The sequence below is a fragment of the Oncorhynchus keta genome, unplaced genomic scaffold (assembly GCF_023373465.1).
Source record: "Oncorhynchus keta strain PuntledgeMale-10-30-2019 unplaced genomic scaffold, Oket_V2 Un_scaffold_6334_pilon_pilon, whole genome shotgun sequence".
NCBI lineage: Eukaryota > Metazoa > Chordata > Actinopteri > Salmoniformes > Salmonidae > Oncorhynchus > Oncorhynchus keta.
Genome location: NW_026290980.1, coordinates 1 through 12,880, shown reverse-complemented (window position 1 = coordinate 12,880; position 12,880 = coordinate 1). Strand labels below are relative to the sequence as shown.

The 12,880-nt window shown below is 50.7% G+C and overlaps 1 protein-coding gene across 1 annotated transcript in view; it reads left to right on the top strand.

Annotated features, from left to right (window-relative positions):
- LOC127929293 (exocyst complex component 6-like) overlaps nt 1–8,298 on the top strand; it is a gene marked incomplete at its 3' end in the record, with an annotated part of 56,690 nt that extends 48,392 nt beyond the window's left edge. Inside the window, exons 2-5 of the mRNA XM_052517277.1 lie at nt 1,031–1,202; nt 5,217–5,264; nt 5,398–5,488; nt 8,253–8,298. Coding sequence (XP_052373237.1) covers nt 1,031–1,202; nt 5,217–5,264; nt 5,398–5,488; nt 8,253–8,298 — 357 coding nt within the window. The remainder of the gene's footprint in view (nt 1–1,030; nt 1,203–5,216; nt 5,265–5,397; nt 5,489–8,252) is intronic.
- Between the last annotated feature and the right edge of the window lie 4,582 nt (nt 8,299–12,880).

Sequence of the window (12,880 nt, the reverse complement as noted above, 5' to 3'; positions counted from 1 at the left end):
TGTTCCCTGACCTTGTAACTCTCCTGTTCCCTGACCTTGTAACTCTCCTGTTCCCTGACCTTGTAACTCTCCTGTTCCCTGACCTTGTCTGTTTCAGATCTAACTCTCCTGTTCCCTGACCTTGTGACTCTCCTGTTCCCTGACGTTTGTCAGTTTCAGATCTAACTCTCCTGTTCCCTGACCTTGTAACTCTCCTGTTCCCTGACCTTGTAACTCTCCTGTTCCCTGACCTTGTAACTCTCCTGTTCCCTGACCTTGTAACTCTCCTGTTCCCTGACCTTGTAACTCTCCTGTTCCCTGACCTTGTCTGTTTCAGATCTAACTCTCCTGTTCCCTGACCTTGTCTGTTTCAGGTCTAACTCTCCTGTTCCCTGACCTTGTCTGTTTCAGATCTAACTCTCCTGTTCCCTGACCTTGTCTGTTTCAGATCTAACTCTCCTGTTCCCTGACCTTGTGACTCTCCTGTTCCCTGACCTTTTCTGTTTCAGATCTAACTCTCCTGTTCCCTGACCTTGTAACTCTCCTGTTCCCTGACCTTGTGACTCTCCTGTTCCCTGACCTTGTCTGTTTCAGATCTAACTCTCCTGTTCCCTGACCTTGTCTGTTTCAGATCTAACTCTCCTGTTCCCTGACCTTGTGACTCTCCTGTTCCCTGACCTTGTGACTCTCCTGTTCCCTGACCCTGTAACTCTCCTGACCTTGTAACTCTCCTGTTCCCTGACCTTGTCTGTTTCAGATCTAACTCTCCTGTTCCCTGATCTTGTCTGTTTCAGATCTAACTCTCCTGTTCCCTGACCTTGTGACTCTCCTGTTCCCTGACCTTGTGTGTTTCAGATCTAACTCTCCTGTTCCCTGACCTTGTAACTCTCCTGTTCCCTGACCTTGTCTGTTTCAGGTCTAACTCTCCTGTTCCCTGACCTTGTAACTCTCCTGTTCCCTGACCTTGTCTGTTTCAGATCTAACTCTCCTGTTCCCTGACCTTGTCTGTTTCAGATCTAACTCTCCTGTTCCCTGACCTTGTCTGTTTCAGGTCTGTGTACGATGACCAGCCTAATGCCCACAAGAGGTTTATGGAGAAGCTTGAGGTCAGGATCCGTAACCATGACAGAGAGATAGAGAAGATGTGTAACTTCCACCACCAGGGGTTTGTGGATGCCATCACCGAGCTGCTCAAAGTCCGTGCCGACGCAGAGAAACTGATGGTGAGACAGGAGACCCAATCAAATCAGAGTGTATTAGTCACATGCTGCCAATATATAACAGGTGTAGTGAAATGCTGACTTATAGGCTCAAACCAACAGTGTGAAAATAAGGTGTGTGTGTGTGTGTGTGTGTGTGTGTGTGTGTGTGTGTGTGTGTGTGTGTGTGTGTGGGTAAGTAAAGAAATAAAACAACAGTAAAAATACATTTGAAATAAGAGTAGCGAGGCTATAAACAGACACCAGTTAGTCAGCATGTAGATATGGTTAAAGTGACTATGCATATATGATGAACATGGAGTAGCAGTAGAGAGGCTATATACAGACACCTGTTAGTCAGCATGTAGATATGGTTAAAGTGACTATGCATATATGATAAACAGAGAGTAGCAGTAGTGAGGCTATAAACAGACACCAGTTAGTCAGCATGTAGATATGGTTAAAGTGACTATGCATATATGATAAACAGAGAGTAGCAGTAGAGAGGCTATATACAGACACCTGTTAGTCAGTATGTAGATATGGTTAAAGTGACTATGCATATATGATAAACAGAGAGTAGCAGTAGTGAGGCTATATACAGACACCAGTTAGTCAGCATGTAGATATGGTTAAAGTGACTATGCATATATGATAAACAGAGAGTAGCAGTAGAGAGCTATATACAGACACCTGTTAGTCAGCATGTAGATATGGTTAAAGTGACTATGCATATATGATAAACATAGAGTAGCAGTAGTGAGGCTATATACAGACACCTGTTAGTCAGCATGTAGATATGGTTAAAGTGACTATGCATATATGATGAACATGGAGTAGCAGTAGAGAGGCTATATACAGACACCTGTTAGTCAGCATGTAGATATGGTTAAAGTGACTATGCATATATGATAAACAGAGAGTAGCAGTAGAGAGGCTATATACAGACGCCTGTTAGTCAGGCTGATTGAGGTAGTATGTAGATATGGTTAAAGTGACTATGCATATATGATAAACAGAGAGTAGCAGTAGTGAGGCTATAAACAGACACCAGTTAGTCAGCATGTAGATATGGTTAAAGTGACTATGCATATATGATAAACAGAGAGTAGCAGTAGAGAGGCTATATACAGACACCTGTTAGTCAGTATGTAGATATGGTTAAAGTGACTATGCATATATGATAAACAGAGAGTAGCAGTAGAGAGGCTATATACAGACACCTGTTAGTCAGTATGTAGATATGGTTAAAGTGACTATGCATATATGATAAACAGAGAGTAGCAGTAGAGAGGCTATATACAGACACCTGTTAGTCAGCATGTAGATATGGTTAAAGTGACTATGCATATATGATAAACAGAGAGTAGCAGTAGAGAGGCTATATACAGACACCTGTTAGTCAGTATGTAGATATGGTTAAAGTGACTATGCATATATGATAAACAGAGAGTAGCAGTAGAGAGGCTATATACAGACACCTGTTAGTCAGCATGTAGATATGGTTAAAGTGACTATGCATATATGATAAACAGAGAGTAGCAGTAGAGAGGCTATATACAGACACCTGTTAGTCAGTATGTAGATATGGTTAAAGTGACTATGCATATATGATGAACATGGAGTAGCAGTAGAGAGGCTATATACAGACACCTGTTAGTCAGCATGTAGATATGGTTAAAGTGACTATGCATATATGATAAACAGAGAGTAGCAGTAGCGTAAAAAGAGAGCTAAAGAAATGGAAACTATGGATCTATCTATTCTACCTCTATGTTCAACCAGGGATAGTAGTGGATCTATCTAGTCTACCTCTATGTTGAACCAGGGATAGTGTTGGATCTATCTAGTCTACCTCTATGTTGAACCAGGGATAGTAGTGGATCTATCTAGTCTACCTCTATGTTCAACCAGTGATAGTGTTGGATCTATATAGTCTACCTCTATGTTGAACCAGGGATAGTAGTAGATCTATCTAGTCTACCTCTATGTTCAACCAGGGATATCAGTGGATCTATCTAGTCTACCTCTATGTTCAACCAGGGATAGTGTTGGATCTATCTAGTCTACCTCTATGTTCAACCAGGGATATCAGTGGATCTATCTAGTCTACCTCTATGTTCAACCAGGGATAGTGTTGGATCTATCTAGTCTACCTCTATGTTCAACCAGGGATATCAGTGGATCTATCTACTCTACCTCTATGTTCAACCAGGGATAGTGTTGGATCTATCTAGTCTACCTCTATGTTCAACCAGGGATATCAGTGGATCTATATAGTCTACCTCTATGTTGAACCAGGGATAGTAGTAGATCTATCTAGTCTACCTCTATGTTCAACCAGGGATAGTAGTGGATCTATCTAGTCTACCTCTATGTTCAACCAGGGATATCAGTGGATCTATCTAGTCTACCTCTATGTTCAACCAGGGATATCAGTGGATCTATCTAGTCTACCTCTATGTTCAACCAGGGATAGTGTTGGATCTATCTAGTCTACCTCTATGTTCAACCAGGGATATCAGTGGATCTATCTACTCTACCTCTATGTTCAACCAGGGATAGTAGTAGATCTATCTAGTCTACCTCTATGTTGAACCAGGGATAGTGTTGGATCTATCTAGTCTACCTCTATGTTGAACCAGGGATAGTAGTGGATCTATCTAGTCTACCTCTATGTTGAACCAGGGATAGTAGTGGATCTATCTAGTCTACCTCTATGTTCAACCAGGGATAGTAGTGGATCTACCTAGTCTACCTATATGGTCAACCAGGGATAGTAGTAGATCTATCTAGTCTACCTCTATGTTGAACCAGGGATATCAGTGGATCTATCTAGTCTACCTCTATGTTCAACCAGGGATAGTAGTGGATCTACCCAGGACTGAGCCGGTCCAGGTTCCCCCAGGACTGAGCCGGTCCAGGTTCCCCCAGGACTGAGCCGGTCCAGGTTCCCCCAGGACTGAGCCGGTCCAGGTTCCCCCAGGACTGAGCCGGTCCAGGTTCCCCCAGGACTGAGCCGGTCCAGGTTCCCCCAGGACTGAGCCGGTCTAGGTTCCCCCAGGACTGAGCCGGTCTAGGTTCCCCCAGGACTGAGCCGGTCTAGGTTCCCCCAGGACTGAGCCGGTCTAGGTTCCCCCAGGACTGAGCCGTTCTAGGTTCCCTCAGGACTGAGCCGGTCTAGGTTGACCTAACGATGCCTCCCCCAGGACTGAGCCGGTCTAGGTTCCCTCAGCCCAGCTGCACCGAGGCCAGCTCTCTTTAACTCTCTTTCCCCAGCTGAAAGTGGTCTTTAGATGAGTAGATGGTCTGATTGGTCGACCCAAGGTTGTAACTGGACCAATCATTAGCCAGTAATATGAAGCATGTTCAGATAACAGGGCAGCGGGTACTGCAGCAGATCAACAAGCTCACTGGCCATTTTTCTCCCACAGATTAATGAGACTTTTTAATTAACCCCAGAATAAAAGGCTTCCTTATTACCATGAGCTAATGAGACGCAATGTGGGAACCTCCCTGTGTGGTCGTTCTGTCCCTACTGTCCCCCTGCAGCTGCCCACCTCCCTCCTAACTCAGCCTGAGTTCTCTCCGGATCCCTCCACTCTGTGAATCAACCAACCAGTGACTGTTCTGTGTATTCAGCTCTGAAACCCAATGTTTAATGACCAGACAAATGCAGTGAGCTCTTTCACTGTAGACGATGAATGGCACATGGAGCTCATTGAGGTTATCAGGAAAGGGCCCACTGGTCAATTGGGTCATTGAATTTAATTGTTTGACAAAGACCTGTAGAGACAAGTAGAGTTTAAACATCCTCAATGTATAATTGACAAGTTGACAGAATCTGTTGTTGGGGGGACTGTCATAATCTATTACGCCGCATAACAGCCTCCATGCCGACCAACACTTCCAAGTTCCCCGTTGCAGATTGAATCAGAATTTGCCTTTGTCCCTGTGCCCTCGTGGAGGCTGATCTGATTACAAGGTGAGCAGCTACGACAGGAAGTTGTCTGACAGTAGTGATCTTTTTATTTTAAGGGCCAGGTTACCGACACGAACAGAAGACTGCAAGACGCCGGCAGAGAGGTGAGACTCTTCGTGCCCCGTGTCAGTGTTGCCTGTGGTCAGTTAGAGGACAGATGGAGACAGGAAGCACCTCTGACTGACCTCTCTCCGTAATTGGGGAGGTCTTAACTCTTTTGACCTCTCTTATGTAAAGGTGACAGCCCAAACGGAGGAGGTGATTCGCTGTCGGATACAGCAGAGGAACATGACTACCACTGTGGAGAGACTACAGCTGTGTATACCTGGTGAGATATAACATAACATCTATAAACACTGTGTGTTCTGAAAGCTACCTCTCCCTCTCTTCTTTCTGTTCTAAAAGCTACCTCTCCCTCTCTTCTTTCTGTTCTGAAAGCTACCTCTCCCCTCTCTTCTTAAAGCTACCTCTCTTCTTCTGTTCTAAAAGCTACCCCTTCTTTCTGTTCTAAAAGCTACCTCTCTTCTTTCTGTTCTAAAAGCTACCTCTCTTCTTTCTGTTCTGAAAGCTACCTCTCCCCTCTGTTCTTAAAGCTACCTCTCTTCTTTCTGTTCTAAAAGCTACCCCTTCTTTCTGTTCTAAAGCCACCCCTTCTTTCTGTTCTAAACCTCTCTTCTTTCTGTTCTTAAAGCTACCTCTCTTTCTTTCTTTCTGTTCTACCTCTCTCCCCTCTGTTCTTAAAGCTCCTCTTCTTTCTGTTCTTAAAGCTACCTCTCTTTCTGTTCTAAAAGCTACCTCTCTTCTTTCTGTTCTAAACGCTACCTCTCCCCTCTGTTCTTAAAGCTACCTCTCTTCTTTCTGTTCTAAAAGCTACCTCTTCTTTCTGTTCTAACAGCTACCCCATCTTTCTGTTCTAAAAGCCACCCCTTCTTTCTGTTCTGAAAGCTACCTCTCCCCTCTGTTCTTAAAGCTACCTCTCTTCTTTCTGTTCTAAAAGCTACCTCTTCTTTCTGTTCTTAAAGCCACCCCTTCTTTCTGTTCTAAAAGCTACCCCTTCTTTCTGTTCTTAAAGCTACACCTTTCTGTTCTAAAAGATACCTCTTCTTTCTATTCTTAAAGCTACCTCTCTCCTCTGTTCTTTCTGTTCTAAAAGCTACCCCTTCTTTCTGTTCTTAAAGCTACACCTTTCTGTTCTTAAAGCTACCTCTTCTTTCTATTCTTAAAGCTACCTCTTCTTTCTGTTCTAAAAGCTACCTCTTCTTTCTGTTCTAAAAGCTACCCCTTCTTTATGTTGTAAAAGCTACACCTTCTTTCTGTTCTTAAAGCTACCTCTTCTTTCTGTTCTAAAAGCTACCCCTTCTTTCTGTTCTTAAAGTACCCCTTCTTTCTGTTCTTAAAGCTACCTCTTGTTTCTGTTCTTAAAGCTACCCCTTCTTTCTGTTCTAAAATCTACATCTTCTTTCTGCTACCCTCTTCTTTCTGTTCTAAAGCTACCTCTTCTTTCTGTTCTAAAAGCTACCTTCTTTCTTCTTTCTGTTCTAAAAGCTACCTCTTCTTTCTGTTCTAAAAGCTACCTCTTCTTTCTGTTCTAAAAGCTACCTCTTCTTTCTGTTCTAAAAGCTACCTCTTCTTTCTGTTCTAAAACTACCTCTTCTTTCTGTTCTAAAGCTACCTCTCTCTTTCTGTTCTAAAAGCTACCTCTTCTTTCTGTTCTTAAAGCTACCTCTTCTTTCTGTTCTAAAAGCTACCTCTTCTTTCTGTTCTAAAACCTCTCTTCTTTCTGTTCTAAAGCTACTCTTCTTTCTGTTCTAAAAGCTACCTCTCTTCTTTCTGTTCTAAAAGCTACCTCTTCTTTCTGTTCTAAAAGCTACCTCTTCTTTCTGTTCTAAAAGCTACCTCTTCTTTCTGTTCTAAAAGCTACCTCTTCTTTCTGTTCTAAAACTCTTCTTTCTGTTCTAAAGCTACCTCTTCTTTCTGTTTCAAAAAGCTACCTCTTCTTTCTGTTCTAAAAGCTACCTCTTCTTTCTGTTCTAAAAGCTACCTCTTCTTTCTGTTCTAAAAGCTACCCCTTTTTCTGTTCTAAAAGCTACCTCTCCCCTCTGTTCTTCTGTTTTAAAAGCTACCTCTTCTTTCTGTTCTAAAAGTAACTCTTCTTTCTGATTAAAACGACCTCTTCTTTCTGTTCTAAAACCTCTTCTTTCTGTTCTAAAGCTACCTCTTCTTTCTGTTCTAAAAGCTACCTCTTCTTTCTGTTCTAAAAGCTACCTCTTCTTTCTGTTCTAAAAGCTACCTCTTCTTTCTGTTCTAAAAGCTACCTCTTCTTTCTGTTCTAAAGCTACCTCTTCTTTCTGTTCTAAAAGCTACCTCTTCTTTCTGTTCTAAAAGCTACTCTTAAAAAACTACCTCTTCTTTCTGTTCTAAAAGCTACCTCTTCTTTCTGATTAAAAACAACCTCTTCTTTCTGTTCTAAAAGCTACCTCTTCTTTCTGTTCTAAAAGCTACCTCTTCTTTCTGTTCTAAAAGCTACCTCTCTTCTTTCTGTTCTAAAAGCTAACTCTTCTTTCTGTTCTAAAAGCTACCCCTTCTTTCTGTTCTAAAGCTACCTCTCCCCTCTGTTCTTCTGTTTTAAAAGCTACCTCTTCTTTCTGTTCTAAAAGTAACCTCTTCTTTCTGATTAAAAACAACCTCTTCTTTCTGTTCTAAAAGCTACCTCTTCTTTCTGTTCTAAAAGCTACCTCTTCTTTCTGTTCTAAAAGCTACCTCTTCTTTCTGTTCTAAAAGCTACCTCTCTTCTTTCTGTTCTAAAAGCTACCTCTCTTCTTTCTGTTCTAAAAGCTACCTCTTCTTTCTGTTCTAAAAGCTACCTCTTCTTTCTGTTCTAAAAGCTACCTCTTCTTTCTGTTCTAAAAGCTACCTCTCTTCTTTCTGTTCTAAAGCTAACTCTTCTTTCTGTTCTAAAACCTCTTCTTTCTGTTCTAAAAGCTACCTCTCTTCTTTCTGTTCTAAAAGCTACCTCTTCTTTCTGTTCTAAAAGCTACCTCTTCTTTCTGTTCTAAAATCTAACTCTCCCCTCTTATTGTTCCTTTTTGCAGTCCTAGAAATGTACAATAAATTGAAGGAGCAGCTGGAATCCAAAAGGTATGTGCACTTACTTACTCTCCTCACCTTGTTCACTGTTGTCGTCATCAATGTTACTCCACCACAATATTATATTAACAATAAAGTCCCTGTCTCTAGACAACATGGTGCTTTGGACAGTAAGACCTTAACGCTTTCCTAGAAACCCTCTCTGGCTCAATATAGCTCATAATCAAAAGGCACGCTGTCTTTACGTCACAGAATCCTGAACGATTCACGGAAATAATGACTGAAGGAAGCATAGAAGCTATTTCAATGGAACCGAGCAGAGGGGAAGTGACGCTCACGCTGAACCAGACAGTGATGACCCTTCCCCGTCGCTTATCGTCTGTTTAATCAGTCACCACACATCACGGGGAGAGGTCACCATTCAAACGCAGGACAGTTGACCTTCTTCACAGCACAGCGCTGGCCGAGACAACATTGCTGTCACAGGCGCCGGTTAGAGAGTTGGAAAGAGACTTCCTCGCTTTGCTATCGATGGCTTCTGTGACATCATGGGCAGCGCCACTGAGGGAAATCTATATTTTAAAGTAGACCACTTTCTTCTATATGTTTATTGGCGGTAGACAAACTGAAAATGGGTAGGCCTCTCGCGCCACCCGCTGGAGTGGACAGGCCTCTAGCGCCTCCCGCTGGGAGTCCCCGCTGGAGTGGACAGGCCTCTAGCGCCTCCCGCTGGAGTGGACAGGCCTCTAGCTCCTCCCGCTGGAGTGGACAGGCCTCTAGCGCCTCCCGCTGGAGTGGACAGGCCTCTAGCGCCTCCCGCTGGAGTGGACAGGCCTCTAGCGCCTCCCGCTGGGTGGACAGGCCTCTAGCGCTCCCGCTGGAGTGGACAGGCCTCTAGCGCCTCCCGCTGGAGTGGACAGGCCTCTGGCGCCTCCCGCTGGAGTGGACAGGCCTCTAGCGCCTCCCGCTGGAGTGGACAGGCCTCTAGCGCTCCCCCGCTGGAGTGGACAGGCCTCTAGCGCCTCCCGCTGGAGTGGACAGGCCTCTAGCGCCTCCCTGCTGGAGTGGACAGGCCTCTAGCGCCTCCCTGCTGGAGTGGACAGGCCTCTAGCGCCGCCCTGCTGGAGTGGACAGGCCTCTAGCGCCGCCCGCTGGAGTGGACAGGCCTCTAGCGCCGCCCGCTGGAGTGGACAGGCCTCTAGCGCCTCCCTGCTGGAGTGGACAGGCCTCTAGCGCCTCCCTGCTGGAGTGGACAGGCCTCTAGCGCCTCCCGCTGGAGTGGACAGGCCTCTAGCGCCTCCCGCTGGAGTGGACCCTGCTGCTGGAGTGGACAGGCCTCTAGCGCCTCCCGCTGGAGTGGACAGGCCTCTAGCGCTCTCCGCTGGAGTGGACAGGCCTCTAGCGCCTCCCGCTGGAGTGGACAGGCCTCTAGCGCCTCCCGCTGGAGTGGACAGGCCTCTAGCGCCTCCCGCTGGAGTGGACAGGCCTCTAGCGCCACCCGCTGGAGTGGACAGGCCTCTAGCGCCTCCCGCTGGAGTGGACAGGCCTCTAGCGCCGCCCGCTGGAGTGGACAGGCCTCTAGCGCCTTCTGCTGGAGTGGACAGGCCTCTAGCGCCTCCCGCTGGAGTGGACAGGCCTCTAGCGCCTCCCGCTGGAGTGGACAGGCCTCTAGCTCCTCCCGCTGGAGTGGACAGGCCTCTAGCTCCACCCGCTGGAGTGGACAGGCCTCTAGCGCCTTCTGCTGGAGTTGACAGGCCTCTAGCGCCTCCCCGCTGGAGTGGACAGGCCTCTAGCTCCACCCTGCTGGAGTGGACAGGCCTCTAGCGCTGGAGTGGACAGGCTCCTAGCGCTGCTGGAGTTGACAGGCCTCTAGCGCTCCCGCTGGAGTGGACAGGCCTCTAGCTCCACCCGCTGGAGTGGACAGGCCTCTAGCGCCTCCCGCTGGAGTGACAGGCCTCTAGCGCCTCCCGCTGGAGTGGACAGGCCTCTAGCGCCACCCGCTGGAGTGGACAGGCCTCTAGCGCCTCCCGCTGGAGTGGACAGGCCTCTAGCGCCTCCCGCTGGAGTGGACAGGCCTCTAGCGCCTCCCGCTGGAGTGGACAGGCCTCTAGCGCCTCCCGCTGGAGTGGACAGGCCTCTGCGCCTCCCGCTGGAGTGGACAGGCCTCTAGCGCCTCCCGCTGGAGTGGACAGGCCTCTAGCGCCTCCCGCTGGAGTGGACAGGCCTCTAGCTCCTCCCGCTGGAGTGGACAGGCCTCTAGCTCCACCCGCTGGAGTGGACAGGCCTCTAGCTCCACCCGCTGGAGTGGACAGGCCTCTAGCGCCTCCCGCTGGAGTGGACAGGCCTCTAGCGCCACCTGCTGGAGTGGACAGGCCTCTAGCGCCTTCTGCTGGAGTGGACAGGCCTCTAGCGCCACCTGCTGGAGTGGACAGGCCTCTAGCGCCTTCTGCTGGAGTTGACAGGCCTCTAGCGCCTTCTGCTGGAGTGGACAGGCCTCTAGCGCCTTCTGCTGGAGTGACAGGCCTCTAGTTGACGCCGCCTTCTGCTGGAGTTGACAGGCCTCTAGCGCCTCCCGCTGGAGTGGACAGGCCTCTAGCGCCTCCCGCTGGAGTGGACAGGCCTCTAGCGCCTCCCGCTGGAGTGGACAGGCCTCTAGCGCCGCCTGCTGGAGTGGACAGGCCTCTAGCGCCTCCCGCTGGAGTGGACAGGCCTCTAGCGCCGCCCGCTGGAGTGGACAGGCCTCTAGCGCCGCCCGCTGGAGTGACAGGCCTCTAGCGCCGCCCGCTGGAGTGGACAGGCCTCTAGCGCCGCCCGCTGGAGTGACAGGCCTCTAGCGCCCCCGCTGGAGTGGACAGGCCTCTAGCGCCTCCCGCTGGAGTGGACAGGCCTCTAGCGCCCCCGCTGGAGTGGACAGGCCTCTAGCGCCGCCCGCTGGAGTGGACAGGCCTCTAGCGCCTCCCGCTGGAGTGGACAGGCCTCTAGTGCCGCCCGGGAGTGGACAGGCCTCTAGCGCCTCCCGCTGGAGTGGACAGGCCTCTAGCGCCTCCCGCTGGAGTGGACAGGCCTCTAGCGCCTCCCGCTGGAGTGGACAGGCCTCTAGCGCCTCCCGCTGGAGTGGACAGGCCTCTAGCGCCTCCCGCTGGAGTGGACAGGCCTCGCTGGAGTGGACAGGCCTCTAGCGCCTCCCGCTGGAGTGGACAGGCCTCTAGCGCCTTCTGCTGGAGTGGACAGGCCTCTAGCGCCACCCTGCTGGAGTGGACAGGCCTCTAGCGCCACCCGCTGGAGTGGACAGGCCTCTAGCGCCGCCCGCTGGAGTGGACAGGCCTCTAGCGCCGCCCGCTGGAGTGGACAGGCCTCTAGCGCCGCCTGCTGGAGTGGACAGGCCTCTAGCGCCCCCGCTGGAGTGGACAGGCCTCTAGCGCCTCCCGCTGGAGTGGACAGGCCTCTAGCGCTCCCACTGGAGTGGACAGGCCTCTAGCGCCTCCCGCTGGAGTGGACAGGCCTCTAGCGCCTCCCGCTGGAGTGGACAGGCCTCTAGCGCTCCCGCTGGAGTGGACAGGCCTCTAGCGCCTCCCGCTGGAGTGGACAGGCCTCTAGCGCCTCCCGCTGGCTGGAGTGGACAGGCCTCTGCGCCTCCCGCTGGAGTGACAGGCCTCTGGCGCCTCCCGCTGGAGTGGACAGGCCTCTAGCGCCTCCCGCTGGAGTGGACAGGCTCTCTAGCGCCGCCCGCTGGAGTTGACAGGCCTCTAGCGCCTCCCGCTGGAGTGGACAGGCCTCTAGCGCCTCCCGCTGGAGTGGACAGGCCTCTAGCGCTCCCCGCTGGAGTTGACAGGCCTCTAGCGCCTCCCGCTGGAGTGGACAGGCCTCTAGCGCCTCCCGCTGGAGTGGACAGGCCTCTGGCGCCGCCCGCTGGAGTGGACAGGCCTCTAGCGCCTCCCGCTGGAGTGGACAGGCCTCTAGCGCCTCCCGCTGAGTGGACAGGCCTCTAGCGCCGCCCGCTGGAGTGGACAGGCCTCTAGCGCCTCCCGCTGGAGTGGACAGGCCTCTGTGCGCCTCCCGGCTGGAGTGGACAGGCCTCTAGCGCCACCCGCTGGAGTGGACAGGCCTCTAGCTCCTTCCGCTGGAGTGGACAGGCCTCTGGCTCCACCCGCTGGAGTGGACAGGCCTCTAGCGCCGCCCGCTGGAGTGGACAGGCCTCTGGCGCCGCCCCGCTGGAGTGGACAGGCCTCTAGCGCGCCCGCTGGAGTGGACAGGCCTCTAGCGCCTCCCGCTGGAGTGGACAGGCCTCTAGCGCCCCCGCTGGAGTGGACAGGCCTCTGCCTCCCGCTGGAGTGGACAGGCCTCTGGCCTCCCGCTGGAGTGGACCTCCCGCTGGAGTGGACAGGCCTCTGGCTCCTCCCGCTGGAGTGGACAGGCCTCTAGCGCCTCCCGCTGGAGTGGACAGGCCTCTAGCGCCTCCCGCTGGAGTGGACAGGCCTCTAGCGCCTTCTGCTGGAGTGGACAGGCCTCTAGCGCCTCCCGCTGGAGTGGACAGGCCTCTAGCGCCTCCTGCTGGAGTGGACAGGCCTCTAGCGCCACCTGCTGAGTGGACAGGCTCTAGCGCCTCCCGCTGGAGTGGACAGGCCCTCAGCGC